The following is a 17,268-nucleotide window of genomic DNA, read 5'->3' as shown; positions in this document are numbered from 1 at the left end:
TTTTACTGGTCTGGCACTGGTATTGCTTCTTGTTTTATTTTATTGTTGCTTCCTGGGCCGCATCAGAAGCAGCATGGCCAGCAGGTCAAAGTGGGGTGATTCTCCCTCTGCTCTGCCCTGGTGAGAGCCGGCCTGGAGTGCTGTGTCCAGCTCTGGGGTCCTCAGCACAGGAAGGAAAGGGATCTGTTGGAGCAGGTCCTGAAGAAGCCACCCAGATGACCAGAAGGTGGGAGCACCTCTCCTATTAATACAAGCTGAGACCATTCAGTCTGTTTGAGAAGAGAAGGCTCTGGGGAGACCCAATTGTTGTCTCTCAGTACTTAAAGGGTGCCTAAAACAAAGACTGAGGCAGACTTTTTAGCAGGGCCTGCTGGGATAGGACTAGGACTAATGGTTGTTAACTAAAAGATTCAGGATACATAGAAGGAAGAAATTTTTTATGACTAAGGTGGTGAAACACTGGAACAGATTACCCAGAGAGGTGATAGATGCTCAGTCACTGGAAATGCTCAAAGCCAGGTTGGATGGGTCTTTGAGCAACCTGGTCTAGTTCAAGATGTCCCTGCTCATTGCAGGGGAATTGGAGTAGATGGCCTTCAAAGGTCTCTTCAAATCCTAATTACTTTGGGATTCAACTGAAGTTTAATTCCTATATATGTGGTAATAAAAGTAAAAAAGAGGGACTACTGTGGATAGTTTAGTAATTGTTTCATACTGAATTCTTACTGCTCCCAAAGTTTAATTTCTGCACAGATGTTTTTAGGAATATATGCAAAATCTTTCCCATGTTAGAAGGGATCTATCTATATGAAGCACATTCTTTTACAATGAAAAGAATCCCATGTTCATATGACTTTATACTATATATCACACAATAGAATCATGAGTAGTCTATGTATGTGGCATTCAGGGATTTTTTTTTTACTTAGGAAGGGATTTGTGTCTGGTTTCTACCTTTCTTTTTTCTTGTAATAAACAGTCATCTTAAGTACCCAGAATATTTGAGTTGTGAGCTGGCCTTCAAATACAGCTTTAGCCAGTTGTTTTGTTCCCTTCCTTTTTATTTCTCCACTGTGGAAAGTAATGTTAAACTAATCTCCTTGTGAACTCCTTTTGCACACTGTCCTGTCTCATTTTGCCTGTGCATTTGTGTACAAAACACAAATGCATGACTGAAAAAACCAGCTGTCTTACCACCTTCCTACTGCATTTCAAAACATCAAAGCTATTTTCCATGTACTACATTTTGCAGTATATGGACCCTAATTACACTACAGTTACCCTGCTGCCACCCTCGTGTACATCACCTCTCAAGTGAGATAATGAAGGTATGAAAGTTAACGTGTTACTTAACTGGAGAAGCTGTAGGGGATAAAAATCAAAAGTCAAGCTGAAGCACATTGGATGATAGCAGTATCTCAGAGCCATTTGCAGGATAAAATTAGAGTGATATAAACTACAATGCATCTTGCCCTTAAGACCAAGGGAAATAAATCACATATCTGGATTTCTGAGCAAATTTACTTTCTTACAGGCAGGAATGAGTGCATTCAGTAACAAAGCATGTCACATTTTCTGTTTTCTGTTGCCTAACCCAGAAACTTACAGGCTTGATTGGTGAAAATGGTGTTTTCTTAATAGACCGAGTACTGTGTAACTATTGTAACATGAGAATTGTTGCCTCTTTCTTTCCCACAGATCACCTTGCTCAGTTCTTTACCATATTCTTTCTGACTAGCACAAGTAGTGTTAAAAGAGCTATTCTGTCATGAAGTAAATTCCATAATGTATTCTCTGTAATAGTGTATGGAGAAACAAGAAAGTGACACATTTTATCTAGAGCATTCTTAAAGACCAAAGTTTTTACTTGCTTCTCCATTTTCTGACAAAGTTTTGGGATCATAAACCATTCACTGAGATGTCTCCAAAGCCCTAAAAACTTAGAGAACTGTGGAATCATAAAATGATTTGGGTTAGAAGGAACCTTAAAGATCAGTTTCTCCCAGCTCTCCTGCATGGGCAAACACATCTTCCTTTAGACCAGGTCACCCACAGCTGCATCCAGCCTGGTCTTGAATACCTCTAGGGATCGGGAGACCACAATCTCTCTGGAAACCTGTTCCAGTGCCTCACCATCCTTACAGCAAAGAATTTCTTCCTAGTATCTACCTTCCTTCAGCTTAAGGCCATTTCCCCCTTGTCCTTTCACTATGTATCCATGGGAAAAGTCCCTCTCCAGCTCTCTTGCATTCCCCCTTTAGCTACTGTAAGGTTGCTATAACATCTCCCTGGAGCCTTCTCCTCTAGGCTGAACAACTCCAAGTCTCCCATTCTGTCTTCACAGAAGAGGTGCTCCAGTCCTGTGATCCACTTGCTTGCCTCCTGTGAACCTGTTACAACAGGTCTCGGCCCTCTCCTTTGCTGGGGACCTCACAGCTGGATGCAGAACTCCAGGTGGGGTCTCACCAGAGCAGAGTGGAGTGGCAGGATGTCCTCCCTTGCCCTGCTGTCCATGCTGCTTTGGAAGCAGCCTGGGATCCAAGTGGATATCTAGGCTGTGAGCGCACACTGCTGAATTGTGTTGAGCTTGAGAAGAGACATCATCTCTTGTCATTCTGGTCACCTTATGTCAATACGGAGTGTTTATCTTTAAAGTATTTCTAACTTTTTGGTTCAAAATCTCACCTAGAAAATCTGAGATGACCAAATTTCTGGCACATATAAACAATATATTTGTGTTTCTGAAATTATGTATAGGAGTTGTAGTCCACCATGAAACTCTTATCAAGCTGCTGGAGACTCTCCTCCAACATATAACTGGAAAAACTTTGAAGCTTTTCAGGGGGTGCAGTAGTATTTACTTTCAATGGAAAGTAGACTGGCATATTTTGTTAATTCTCTCAAATTAAATTAATTTTCAGTTTTAAGCAAGGCTACTTGACATATGTGTGTTTACTTGGTTGGGGTTTTTTGGTCCATGGGCATTGCTAGGGAATTTGAATACCATAATGCTTATTTAATTTACTGCTGTAATCAGGAATACTTCCACTGTAATTCCATGCTATTCCACTTGTATTAATTAAAATCTTACTGGGGGGTAATGTAAGGGGCAGGAAGCAAGTCAGTCTGCCAGTGCCTGAAAAAAAGTACTTTCCTACCCCATGACTTCGAGCAGCCTTCATAGCTATTTGCCCTAGCCCTTAGGGTTTAATTATGTCCCTCATGCCCTTCCTAGCAGAAACAATCCTTACTATGCCTTGCTGGAAGCAGTACAGGGGAAGAAGACTAAAGTCCCTACCATATAAGGACATTTTCAGAGTTTCAGCCTACTACTGGTATTCATTAAATGAGTTCTTCCTCATCTTCTTTTTCTTCATTTACTGTGGACCTCAACCAGGGAGAACAGATTCTGGTTTTTATTCAGGCTTTGGTAATTCCTTACACAATTTATCATACAACAGAAAAACTGTTTCCTATATTACTAGTAACCTATTTCTGTGCAGTTTTTTATCTGTATGAGCAGATGCCAAAACATTCCCATGAGGACGTCTTAGTTTCAATTAATTTATCATATCAAAATGGAGGTTGAAAGGAAAAAAATATGAAAATTCATAGTGTGAAACTCAGCTCTTGTCATTTCTTTATTTAACCCATGTTGCTGGAAAATAATTTGGTATTTTAAAACTAACAAAATGCTTTCGCTATCTGTCAATAACTTTCAGTGAATCTTTGAAGACAATTTTAAAGCTGGAGCAGTTGTATATATTACAACTTAATTATAATACCTTTACATAGCAAGTGAAGCAGTTTTATGATTCTTTTACTGTCCTGTTTTATATCCTCTACTATACTTCAAGGTGTTTCCAATGCGTACTTTGCTCTCATTTTGAAATATTATTTTTGACTGTTCCCATTTTTCTTTCAGTGCTGTTCAGTTCCATAAGGGCCAAATGCTACCACACTTGCACTGCAGTGGGACTGCCCCTTCTGAAAAGAACCATTTAGCATAATTATGATAAACTGTGCCTAACTGTTTAAACTTCATTATGTTCTAAGTGCTTATAGAGGTAATAGTTGCTTACTCACACGCTTCTTTGAGTTTGGCTTGAGGCTATCTTACTATGTTATGACCTATCAGCTGAGAACCTTGACCTGTATGTTGGTTACATTTTTAATTGCTAACATGTTTTGTTAATTGTTCACCTACAGAGACCAGCTACCTAAAATTTCCTCCTTAATGAGCTCATTACAATGCTGTGCACTTTGTAAATGGTGACCATCACATGTGTGACAAATAAAGCAAGCTTTCTTGAGCTGGATTAAACCAAACTCAAACCAGTCCTTCCATATGAAGGACTTTTGTGCCTTGCTTAGGAAAAATATGGCCAAGATTAAGTATAAGTAATATTAATAGTCATGGTCACGTAGTATATTTTAAGGCAGTACCAAGATCCAATACTAGAAGTGGATTTTATCTCTTTTTACAATATATATATATATTACATCTCTGAGTTTCTTCAGATATAAAATAACTCAATTGTTTTTTTCAATAAATCTCTTGTTTTTTCTAGATTGGGTAAAAGCATAAGGTACTGATTAATAAAATAATTTCATTCTGTCTAAGGAGTATGGATAGAAGAAATCCTTAAATCTGTTCTCTTAACAGATTTTTGCCTGTTGTATATAAATAATTCAAAATGGCAGCATCAATTCACAATACTTGTTTTGTTGTTGCAAGGTCCACAGAACAGAATCCAGAGGACTATAAAATATGCTATCAGTGCTCTGAGCAGGAAAAAAAAGAACTGAGCACACTTTGTTGATAAAGATTAGAAAGGCAAATATAGAATAATAATGATCAGCTTCAGTTCTGACAAGTCTGCCCAAACATTTCCTGGACAAACTAGAAATGCAGTTCCCCCTAATGCTTTGAATCTTTGCTTCAACTGTACCACTCTTAGAACACAATGGAAGATATTTTTTTCTTTAATTTAAGTCTAAATTCATCTGCAGATAAGACAGAGTAAAATAGTTTCTGTGTAGATAAAGAAAAGATGAGATAAAAGTATGAAACTATAAGAGGATTATTTTTCAGCCACAGGAAGTCACTAGAGTTTAGTTTTTGGACAGATGTTATGCAGAGCTTGGGTTTGCTCTTTTTTGATTTACCACTACACAGCTGTGGGCCTTCCTACTGAAGGTTTCTGATTACTCATTTCTGCAGGCATTATCAGTATTCATGTAGATCTGGCTATTGTTCAAGGAAAAACATATAATCCTGAGTACTAGGGGAAGGTGTGCAATACAGTAATAGCAAGGGCAGTTTCACTCAGAGGCCGTGACAGGAATTGACATGAGAATGGGAAGGGGAAGAGAGGTACATCTGTACAAAGTGAATGCAAGGTGACTGTGAGTCACCAGTGTGATAAAGAATCCAGGATGTAGCTGAACTATAGATTGTGATAGGAAATTATTAATGCTGTTGGACCCGCTTCTACTATGACTCATGCAGAATGCAATCTATATTTCTGATGGCTCTGAATCCACAAAGTTCACGTGAACTCAGTTTGAAATAGACAGAACTGAGGCCTGAAGAGCAGTGGTTTACTTTCAAAAACCAAAGACAAGCAACAAAACGTGTGTTTTTCTCTGCTTATATAATAGGAAATTAAGGAATTAATATTAGGGCAAACCAGCATTTAAGAAAATCGATATCACTTCTGCAAAAGAAAATGGACATCATGTATCTGTGAACAAGTTCAGGCTAGAAATCAGAATGAAGTCTCTAACTGTGATGAGGGCTGGTGGTGTACCTTCACATAGACTTAGCTGGAGCAATAATCCTCTGAGATGAGGATCATTAAATATGATGGTGTGATAACGAAGGTCTGGATAAACAGCCAAATTGCCCTTTTAGTATTTATGGTTCTTGATGAGAATTCCCAGATACTCTGTGTGGGGTACATAAGCAGCTGTAATTAGTTGAAAGGTGTGCCTATGGCTATGCAGGCAGAAATGCTGTTTTTGCTAAAGTAGGAAACTCAGGAAGTCAAGTTGTGAAAAACATGTTAATAAAGAGATCCAGTACAACTGAGGTCAAAGCACTGAAGGATGCAAAACTGGTGCATCTGTGAAAATAATAAAAATTACAAGGATAGACCAGAAAATGGAAGATCTGAGAGTATAAAGAAATCAAGTATAGCATGTGCAGGAAGTTTATTGGGGAACTAGTAGGTGGGCATGACTGTTGAGAAGTAAAGGGAGCCATAATAAAGGATAGGAGAATTATAAATAAGTAAAACTTCTTAAACAGGAAATGGTATAAAAACCGTCTCTTAGTAAAGTATGGAGTAAGCAAAGATTAGATTTATCAGCAAAACTTCTGGAGAAATTTGAGATTAAAGTGTCAGAATAAATAAATTGGCCTAATAAACAGAAGAAAAAGTAGCATTGAAGAGAACTACTTTTAAAGCTGCCAACATGATTAAAAATGAAACCAAAAATGATCATTATTGTTAAGCAATTTTCTAAACTGTTGCAATGGGGAAGTCTGCTAAGGATTTTGTGCTGTCCATTTTATAAGAAAAATTCACTGTTAGACTGGACAAGGTGATGTGCAGACTGGGACTGACATACACTGCCCTCTGCATCATGAGAGGACCACAGCACACACCAGAGGGAGCCAATTAAACCCAGTGATTATATGAGACCCTTGGTAAACCAAGAGTGAGAAGTGGTTTTAAAACAGTGACTGCTCATCTGCTTTTTAGATGTCAGGGCTCCTACTTAAACAGTTTAATGAGAAACAATCTCCAAACAATCTAATCTAATCTAATCTAATCTAATCTAATCTAATCTAATCTAATCTAATCTAATCTAATCTAATCTAATCTAATCTAATCTAATCTAATCTAATCTATATTACTCTGTTAAAGGAGTTTGCAGACTATAAAAAAAAAATAAAGACATAGAAAATACACAACTGTCTCTGTCCCAGTTCCTACACCATGAATGCTGCAGCCTCTTGCAGGGGTGTGTATTGGCTGTATGTATTTGTACAGCACTGCTGCTTCTTTTTTGGTGTGGCAGATGCAGCTGGTCAGTCTGAGCTGTGACCCACTATGTGGCTGCAACTAAAGTGTGGGGCTAGGGAGCAAGAGCGTGCCCAGGGATCCATGACTTTCAGGCATGGGAGAAGCAAAATGATCCTTTCTTGAAAATGCATGCTGTATATTATATTTTAGAGGGTTTGGCCATGTCTTACTCAGGTAGACCAACATAATAGCAATGGATTCTTTTGAACTACATTACCGACCAGCTACAGTTGATACAATTTAGGTCACAAACTGGTATTTGTCTATACTTTGAGCTATTATATAGGCAAGATAAACCAAATTTTTCTCCAGGTATGCTAGAGGAATCGTGTTTTTTTTTTTTTTTTGGGGTTTTTTTTTTTTTTGTGTGTGTTAAATAATAACATATATCTGCAGAAGGCACCACTGAAAAAATTGCAAAAATGGCAGAACTAAACAGTTTTTGAATTGAATTCTTTCATAATGCTAAGGAGAATGTGAACAGGTACATAAGGTAAGATAGAAAAATTTCACGCTTGCCGGTCAGTGTCCAACTGCTGGAAGAGATTTAGAGGGAAGAGTTCTCTTTGGGCAGAATATTCTTCTGTGTAATTTATTATGCCTTCTCTTAAGAAGTCTCTTGCGCTATTAAAAAAATTTACTGTGTGTTGCCTTGGAGATCCTGTTATTTGCATTTCTGTAAAGTAAAGAAGCACAAAGCAGCTTGCTGTGTTTTGCTCTCGCTTTGGTCAATGGCAAAGGTTTTCACCAGCTGCAGAGGATCAAGTCATGGAGCTCCAGTTAGAAGCACCCATGGCTTGATGAAGTATGTCAACTTCAACTTTATTAGTGGAAATATAAAGTCAGAACTGGAAAACAGACTAATAAGGGAGTGTCAGTGCATATTGGAACCACTAGTAAAAATGCATGTGGGAAACCTCACGCCTACCACTAATCCTGATAGGAGGAGCTTTGAAATGTTTGTGGATTCATATCTATGCTTTTACAGGAACTATGGAAATGATAGGCTGATCAAATTTTAATTTTTTAAATTATTTTATGTGTCTTTGGATTTTATCCAAAGATACATGGAAAAAAATCATCAGAATTATCATCATTATAATAGGTCAGTTTTTGATTTCTCTGGATGACACATTGTGTACTGTGCACATCTGCTAGGTTTTGTGATTTACTAGAACACTGATACTAACTGCAAAAATAATTTCACTGTTTTCAGAGACTTGATTTACACTATCAAAGTTAATAGAAATGTAATTATTCATTTGAAATAGTGTTGAAATGACTGCATAAATCCTGAAATTTAGCAGTATTTTAAATAGGTACTTTCAGATTTTTGTTTTTGCAGTGGTGTATTTTCAAAAGGTTGTGAATCTATCTCAAATTGGTAACTTTAGCTGGAAATAATGCAAAAAAAAAATCCTAGCTCTAGCTAAATTAAAATATTTCCTTTGATAAGAAAAAACCAGTATTGATTAAAAATAGGTTTTGTTAGAGATAATTTAAAAAAATAAGTGAAAACCCTACTTCAGAATTTGTTTTAGGTGTTTACAAACATTACAGCTTGAAGATGAATTGTACAGTAGTATCTCTTCTTTATTATGTTTAAATCAATTTTTTCTTTCTTTTAACCAGTTTTCCTGACTTCATTTCTTTGAGTAAGTGAGAAAAAGCTTATTCTGTTGAATCACATCTTCCAAACCAGTGGCCTTAGAAAGCAAGAGATAGTTCACTAAATGCTGTAAATTCCACTGAAGGATTTAATCAAAGTTACTGCATTTATAAAAGGACATAAATCCCAATTTACTTCTTAAAGTATGTCTCATTCTTCGTGTTAAAAGAAAGTGGTTCCAGTCACCACATTCATAGACTGCTGATTTGTTTTGTCTTTCTCATCAGATAGCTTAAATGCCACAGGCCCTTTTCCTGGATCTCAAAGGAAGCATCTGAAAAAAATCACAGGATGTTTATACTGCGCAACTGTTTCTTAATTTTGTAGAAAGCTTCTAATTTGGTGATGCTCAGCTTGAATTTAAACCCAGTTTACCCAGTAGCCAGTCCAACCCACTTTCAAACCAGGTACAGCATGTATTGGAAGTGAGGCAGATGTTTAACTTTTTCTTTAATACTGCATCTAGACTTAGGCAGAAGAATTCCAAATGCTAAATGTTAAAATGTTAAATGTTAAAATTTATGGATCACAAAATTGCCCTGTGCACAGTCATTTCTTTTATGCCATGAACTGTCTACAGGTGTTCCTCCTTTACCCTTTCCCTCTCCCCATTAAAATATATTAACAGCGGTGAAAGTAGACAATTACATCTCTGGGTCTGTAACAGAGTAATTCATCTGAGCAGCACTGCATGCTATCCTCCTTCCTGATAGTTGAAATTTCTTTCACATCAGAATCAAACTAAACTCTTTGTCCATTAGGAGTTCACAAACCTTGCTGGATTGTATTTTGCTCCTCAGTCAGGTGAAACACCAAGTCATGCTAGACATTTAAGAGTTATTAAAGCTTCCAGTTCTACTTTGTCATGGGGACACAATTAATTTTGTGGAACAGATTTTGGATCTCTTTTAGACAAGTAAAGGCAAACTTCATGAAACAGTGCTATCATTATGTGAGTTTGTAATACTCTCAGAATATATCAGAGACGTTGCTTCAGAATAATGAAGGACAAAAATAAACATTAAGAAATGAATTTGGAATTAACCTATCTCTATCAAATTCCACAAATGTAATAACTACTCATAATGTACAATCTTGATTAAATATATTTTATACACACAGCCAGAAAAAAAAAGAAATCAATCTGTGTAGGTGCAAATATGAGCTCAAACATTAATCTAAGTTCCAATTGCATCTCAGCCCAAAGCTATTTTATTGAATTTCATCAGTTGTGGTATTTTCCTTTTATTTGTTTCTCTGCTTATAGACATATTTCTGTTAATCATATAGCATGCTATCTGCCTGAAGAGTTAGCTAAGCAGTTGTCTTAAAACAAATACAGTCTGGTTTTCAGATTTTGCTTGGGCCATATACAAAAATGAAAAGAGGTGTCTCTAGACCCCATTCATGCAATAACTTTCCTGTCTACGGCCTGCATCCTTAAACTAACAGAGCAGAAGAATTTATTGCTGATAGTATTAAAATCTGGCACAGATAATCAGTGGGTTGGAGTTAAAGGGGACTGAGACAGATAAGACAGAGCTGATTCACTGGGAAAAGGCAACATTTAGGAGGAGAAAATGTTATAACCAAAATCAGATTGGTTTCCCAGCATTTAAAATTGGTTTTGGTTGTAAAGGGGGGAATTCTACAAAATATGAAATTTTAGCTGGACATTGTTTTTTTCCCAAATGCCTAGCTTTGAAAAGTCTTCACAGGTTCATTTTAAATTTTTAACTTCTTGTAATCATGGCTTATCTGCTAATGTAAGAGTAGGAAAAACAGACTTTGGTTAGCAAGACTAGCTCAGCAACATTCATTTTCAGGGATAAGGAGATAATCCCCTCTCTGTGAAGTGATAAATTAGTTGATAATTCACTGACTGGAAGTCCAAGGAATCAAGAATGACTAGTGGGAAGGACTTTTGAGAAGCTAAATGCCACAATTTGTACACTTGTACACATGGAATAGTAGCTAGTTTATTTTTCTTAATTTGATTTCCTCTCTCTTCTTCTTTATTAATGCACGCCCAAGGGATTTTATAACAAAGAGAGGAAACTTAACAGAAGAATCAGAGTTTTTTTCTGTGAAGTGTCATTCATCTCTTCATTACATGACACGATTGACATAGAAAGCTGGCATGGTTTAGTCAGCTTCACTGATAGCAGTTTGTTTTCATGTCTGGTTGCTTTTGTATTAATCCTACTTTTTAGCTGTGCTCCAACATGTTTTCAAGTCTTGTCTGCAAACACCCAGGGACATCTACATTCATACTCATTATTGGCATAGGGAGGCTGTGGTCACTTTTATGTTTTCTATTCTGATGAGACCATGAAGGTTCTATAGCTTAAGGAAGCACATTATTGTGGGGCTGCTGTAATGATGGATGGTGCCTGTCTAGATGCAGCCAAGGCAAAAGCTGACAGTTCAGGAGTGGGGCCCTTAAAACACTCTAAAAGGTAACTAGTAAATGTTTGACAAGGACAAATACTTGGATGGGAAGAAAAACAATGGTCTTTCAGTAAAGTAACCTGGTCTAAGATCTCTGCATGGTCATTGGAAAGATTCTTCCACTATGGCTTAAGAGTCTGGAATTCATAATGATGGATTTTTGTCCAAGCTAGTTCTTAGCTAAATTGCGTTAGCATTGTAACAGCTGATGTTCAAACCAGGAGAAACTTGGTGGCTTTTGCTAAAATTTCCTTCCTGAAGTGTAACTCACACTTTCAACACAAAGCTATGTAAGTAAAGCCACGTTTATTGGGTCAGTTTCACAAAGTACCAGGGTTCAGGCCATCTGGGACACATCATTACTCAAGATAAACTGAAGGACAAGCTTACAGAAATCCCAAGAAAGTCAATTAAACCACCCGTCCTTACTTATTATCAAACACTTCTGCCTCTTCCTCCTATTTTATGTTCCATCTTTCTTTGTATACTTCACTTCTCTCTGTTCTTCTCTCTGCTTTTTTATTTTCTTTTATCTCATACTTATCAAATGCACTATAAATATATGTTGCCACATGTATTTGCAGTCTTAGTTGTGTTTCTGTCACCTTGAACAGTCTTGTTTTTTCTGTCTGGTTGTGCCATCTCTCTGTCTCTTTAGATTTGCTCATGGAACTCAGTAATTTTCCCTCCTTCTAATCATTGGCTAGTTTACTAGTTTGACCACACCATACAGTTACATGTTTTGCTGCGATAGATACTATATATTCTTTGTCTTTATTAACAGATTTTACAGACTATTGTAATATACAAATTTTGTGACACCTTATACAAAAGAAAGCAGCCTACTGCAGAACCATTTCAAACAAACCATTTCACACAAATACATATTTGAAGGAACCACTAAAGCCTCAATTCCTTCGGAAAGCCTCTGAATTATGAGAAATCCTTATTAGGGATGTCTTGAAGAAAAGGCTCAAAAGGGATCTCCCATGATATAAGCTTCATTTTTTTCCTGCTGCAAGCTACATTATCAGAATATTTATACACTTAAAAAGAGTTGTCTTGAAACTAGTTCTTGCAGCATCCTTATCATATCTTCCAATAAGCCTGTTAATAAACTGATCATTTTTAAAGACAATAAATAGGAGGCTGGATGTGTATTTTTAGTTACAGAATCAAATCATAATATCATACATTTCCAGGACTTCTCCACTGCTTTTCAGCCTTGCACTTACTGCTTTGCACAGAACATCATCTTTCCCTAAACAGATCTTGTTAAAAGAAGATAATCCAATGAAGGATATAAATGTCATGCAATATTGGCTCCATATAAGTTAAAATATGCTGGATAAAATCTGAAGATCGACTCCTTTTTTTTATTTTATAAGTGTCCATTTCCCAAACATTCCATGCAAGCTTTTGGATCTAATCACAGTGAAAGCAAAAAGTTTGTGTGGAGTCAAAATTGCCAGCTAACAACAGTTGTTGCTCAAATTGTTTCTCCATTTCATTTCTGACTCACTGTTTTTGTATTTCCTTGCAGTTTTCCACTTGTCCCACAAAGTCACTCGGGTGGTTCCAGAAAGTGCTCTGCTGATTGTCCTTGGTCTTTTCCTTGGTGGCATTGTATGGGCAGCAGATCACCTTGCCTCCTTCTCCCTGACACCAACTGTATTTTTCTTCTATTTGCTGCCCCCCATTGTTTTGGATGCTGGATATTTTATGCCAAATAGATTGTTCTTCGGAAATCTTGGCTCCATCCTTTTGTATGCTGTCATTGGGACAATCTGGAATGCTGCCACAACTGGTTTATCTCTCTATGGTGTCTATCTGACCGGAATAATGGGTAAGTTTGATCTGTGAAGACACAGTTATGAATGCCACTGTATATACTGTTAGATGGGTGATAAATTACAATGTGACAACTCATTCCAGCAGAAAAATTCAATTTTAATGGGAGCAATTTGTAATATCTTTATCAAATTTAAAAATGACCTTTTCCTTAGGGAAAAATCTTCCCTAATGAAAGTATAAAAGCTTCTTGAATCCATGTCTCTTATACTGTCCTGCTCAGGATTCTTTCTCTAATGGACATCTGGACAAAAATACACACTAAAGGGCTTGTTTCTTTCTGCTGTGATAGAAACCTTAAAAGTTACTCTGAAACTAAAGAGTCTTTCTGAAGTCAGCTTTGGTATTATGTGTTAATTTTACTGTTATTTAATATTAAATGTTATTATTGTATTTAATGTTATTAATGCAATTAAATGCTACTTATAATAAGTGTTATCCAATATTAAGTGGCTACTGAGTGGGTATATATGCATGACTCATCCACACATCTCTTTTGCATTTTCTGATTTTGGAAATTGTAACTGAAGATCCAGAAGTTTCACAGAATGAAGTAGCAGATATCTTACCAAAAAAAAAAAGAAAAAGAAAAAGAAAGCCATTTTAATGGGAGCAGTCCAAAGGGGCTTGAAAGGGTGGTGACACACAATTTCCCAGACCACAAATAAAAAAAGTGAGGGTTTCCTATTGCTTGTGCTTTCCACAGAGGAGCTGTGGATGGCCCATTCCTGGCAGTGTTCAAGGCCAGGTTGGATGGGGCTCTGAGCAACCTGGTCTAGTGAAATGTGTCCCAGGTAGTGGAACTGGAGGGTGTAAGAAGTCCCTTCCAGCACAAACCATTCTATGATTCCACAACATACTTCGTCCTAATTACACTGTGATGTAAGGGCACAGGGCTGCTAGAAGAGGCACAGAACAGCAGTATTTAATCTCTACTTTCATTTAAGACTCATGTTATGTAATTGCAGATGTTTGTAATATAGGCAGCTATGATGGATATATTTTAGATATTTACCTTATTATAACTCTTATTTTAGAAGCAGTAATATTTTCTTAAGAAGATACAAAGGAGACAGCTCAGATGCAAAAACATTTGACATTTTTTAGGTAGATATGAGGTTTACTGTGCTTTAAGCAATATATTTAATCCACAATATCACATTTATAATTAAAATCAGGTGTTCAGAAAGAAAATATATGACAGGGATATTTCTGCTGCAGATTGGAAAAGGATTTCTTTATTTAAATATCCAAGATGCTTGGAACAATTTAAAGATATCACCAAAAATATTTTCTTAAAAAACCTGTTCCCAGAAATATAATTTATGATAATTACTATAAAAATATGTTGCTCTAAGTCATTAAAGGGAAAGGATTGATTTCTTTACAATATATGAAATATAAAAGTTGGCTGTTTTCCAAAAAAAATTATTTTAGGAGGAAAATTCACTTTAATTAGTCTTCTCCTCCCAATCTGTAAACAACTCATGACTAACTGCAAAAGCTTGGTTTGATGGCTATGTGTTCTGCTTCATCAGTATGAGAATCTGTTAGTGACAATGCATACTAGAACTCTGAGGTTACAGCTACACAGGACAACCAGCCCCTACCACAGGTCACAGCTAAAGTTCTACAAAAGAAATATGGGGATATTAATAAAGGCAAACAATAAGCTGACATGTCTGGCAAATTTTAATGTTTAGAAAGAACACTATTTGTGTACTGTGGGGGACCTGTCTTTGCCATGAAGACCTACTAGAGTTCTAATTCCAGCTGTGAAAAAGGCTAGACAAGACTGTCCCTGATTCAAACTATGTCATTCTCCAGCACAGCTGAGTAGGAGTCTAAAATATCTACATGACACAGACTTACTAATCCACTAAATCTATTGTGTTGACCTCCAAGAGGTCAACAAGATCTAACCACCACACTGTGAAAAACCTTGCTATTGTTACTTGATGAAGATTGGAGAATGCTGAGTTGCTCAGTTTCTAGAAGAGTTCATAGTACCTTCTGTTTGAAGCTCCATGGCTTATATTTATTTCTATCCCATTTGTTCTACAATTGAAGTGAATAATGATAAAAGTAATATTACTAAAATGAAGAAATGTAAATCCACTACAGACTAAGATGAACTAAAACCAAAGAACTTCTAGCTTTGTCATTCAGTGGGCTTGTAGTACTGTCCATCAATAAAAGAATGCATAATCCAAACTGGACTGCATAGATTTCCTACATAAATAAACATAAAAGCAGCTCTTTGTTGGCATTCAACACCTTTGAGATATAATAATTTGCAGAAGGAAAATTGAGAAGGTGGTAATGATGAAGAAATCCATCTTTAGAACAGAAATAAAAAGATTAGCACATTAATTGTTAACCATTAGTCGTATCAGTCTGCTTCCACAGAGTAGGAAGAATTATGTAATTGCTGATTACAGGGAGCTGTTCACTGTCCACTGGAGAACTAACACTTGCGGTATTGTGGCTGTGACTAGTTCTTAGAACTAGTCACTAGTTTCTCCTGTACAATCTAGGTCATAGCTGTAACATGCTGAGTGTGTCTAAAGGTCTTAAACTGGGCCCAGTGAACATTTCTTGGTCAGGTGTCACTGATGAGCTGGAGGAAGCCATGGTCGTGTACCAATTAAGAATAACTGCTGTCATTACTCTAGATGAAAGTCTGATTTAGAAACTACAGGCCTCTTGACAGTGCTTTGTAGGAATTATAGATGTGTCCTAATCTCCCCATAAATATTTTCTTACTAGATTTGCAAGTCTTCAAAGAATGTACCAATGATTATAATTGGTAACACATAAAAAAGATAAGCAATCTCAGTGAGCCAATTTATTTTCAAACCTTATGTTCTATTATACCTTGATATCTGATAATTATTGTCATTGGGCTTGTTCCTTCCTTAGGCCTGCCTGAGAAGGACAACATTTGGTGGAACCATTGCTTAGATTTAGGTTCAAGGCTGTTGTCAGAATTTTTGGCACAGACTTAAGGTCACTGCCTCAACCCCACTTGCACACTAAAACTGGTAGGCTCAGTCCTTCTTCACAGCCCCATAGGTCCAAGCGTGAGCAAGACTATTTATATTCTTGAAAAAATAAGGTAGTTATACATCTGTGCAAGCTATGAATTTCTGTTTTCAGGGCCATACCAAGATCCCTACAAACTGTATGGAAACCTTGGAGATAATCTGATTGGCAGATAGTAGCTAATAGAATATATACATCTGCAGCTCCACCAGGATATTGGGCATTGTCACATTTGTTTCCTCCTGCCTCTGACTGCCCATATAAGTATCCTTTTCTTGAGTAAATAAGCCTATGCCATTTTGTATCAAAACTATTTGGAATCTGGTTTCTGTTTCATTTACATTCTTGGCACAAACCATTTTGAATTTGAAAAATTACCTTTCAGTGTTTTTTCTAGAGGGGTGGCCATATTGTTCTGGAAGTACCTTATAGGCACTATTGATCCTGTGACTATGGCTACTGATTGTCATTGTCTGACTCATGCTTCAAAACCATTTAATTAGATGAATTTCTTCTTTACCTGTAGAAATTATATCTGATAATTTTGAGCATGGGCCTCTGCATTGTGTTTTAATGAATGAATTCTCAACCTGTTCCTTCTTGGCTCTTCCTCATATAATTTCTAGCAACATCACATCTTCGTAAACCTTACTTCCTCCATCCATTAATGAATACAAAGGGAATTTTACTGCTCAGAAATCTTTTCCCTAGAAAAAAATGACTAGGTTTCCACTTTTGATTTCATGAAGAGGGTAGATTTTGCTAGGCATTTAGGAAGCTGAGCAATGCATTTTTTGTGACTATGCTACTTTTCTTTTTCTGCTACTTTTAAAATTACAGTGAATGCTTGTCTTGGTCTGTTTGCATAACTGAACAAAACAACATTAATAACTAAAAGCAGGTTAAAAAAAATACCGGGTTACACTGTCACCAGAGTTTTGTACCTTCAAAACTTTTGAAATCATTGCCAAAATTCCTTAGGGGCTACAACACAAACATGTTGAGGTACATTTTGGTCCTTCATCTATTTTATGGTCCACTTGCAGACAATTTAACAGCCTCATGAATCCTAATTTGGGAACAAGTAGCTTAACCACACCTATCAGTGAGTAAGGAGGCCACAATTGGTGTTCACTTGTACTGAGTGCAGTTAAACAC

General features: G+C 36.8%; 1 protein-coding gene across 1 annotated transcript in view; it reads left to right on the top strand.

The window, feature by feature from the left end:
• Positions 1–17,268, top strand: part of SLC9A3 (solute carrier family 9 member A3) — a 49,612-nt gene that overhangs the window by 12,244 nt on the left and 20,100 nt on the right. The window contains exon 2 of the mRNA XM_059850762.1: positions 12,758–13,060. Coding sequence (XP_059706745.1) covers positions 12,758–13,060 — 303 coding nt within the window. The remainder of the gene's footprint in view (positions 1–12,757; positions 13,061–17,268) is intronic.

This window comes from Haemorhous mexicanus, chromosome 1 (assembly GCF_027477595.1).
Source record: "Haemorhous mexicanus isolate bHaeMex1 chromosome 1, bHaeMex1.pri, whole genome shotgun sequence".
NCBI lineage: Eukaryota > Metazoa > Chordata > Aves > Passeriformes > Fringillidae > Haemorhous > Haemorhous mexicanus.
This window is presented reverse-complemented; position numbering and strand designations above follow the sequence as displayed.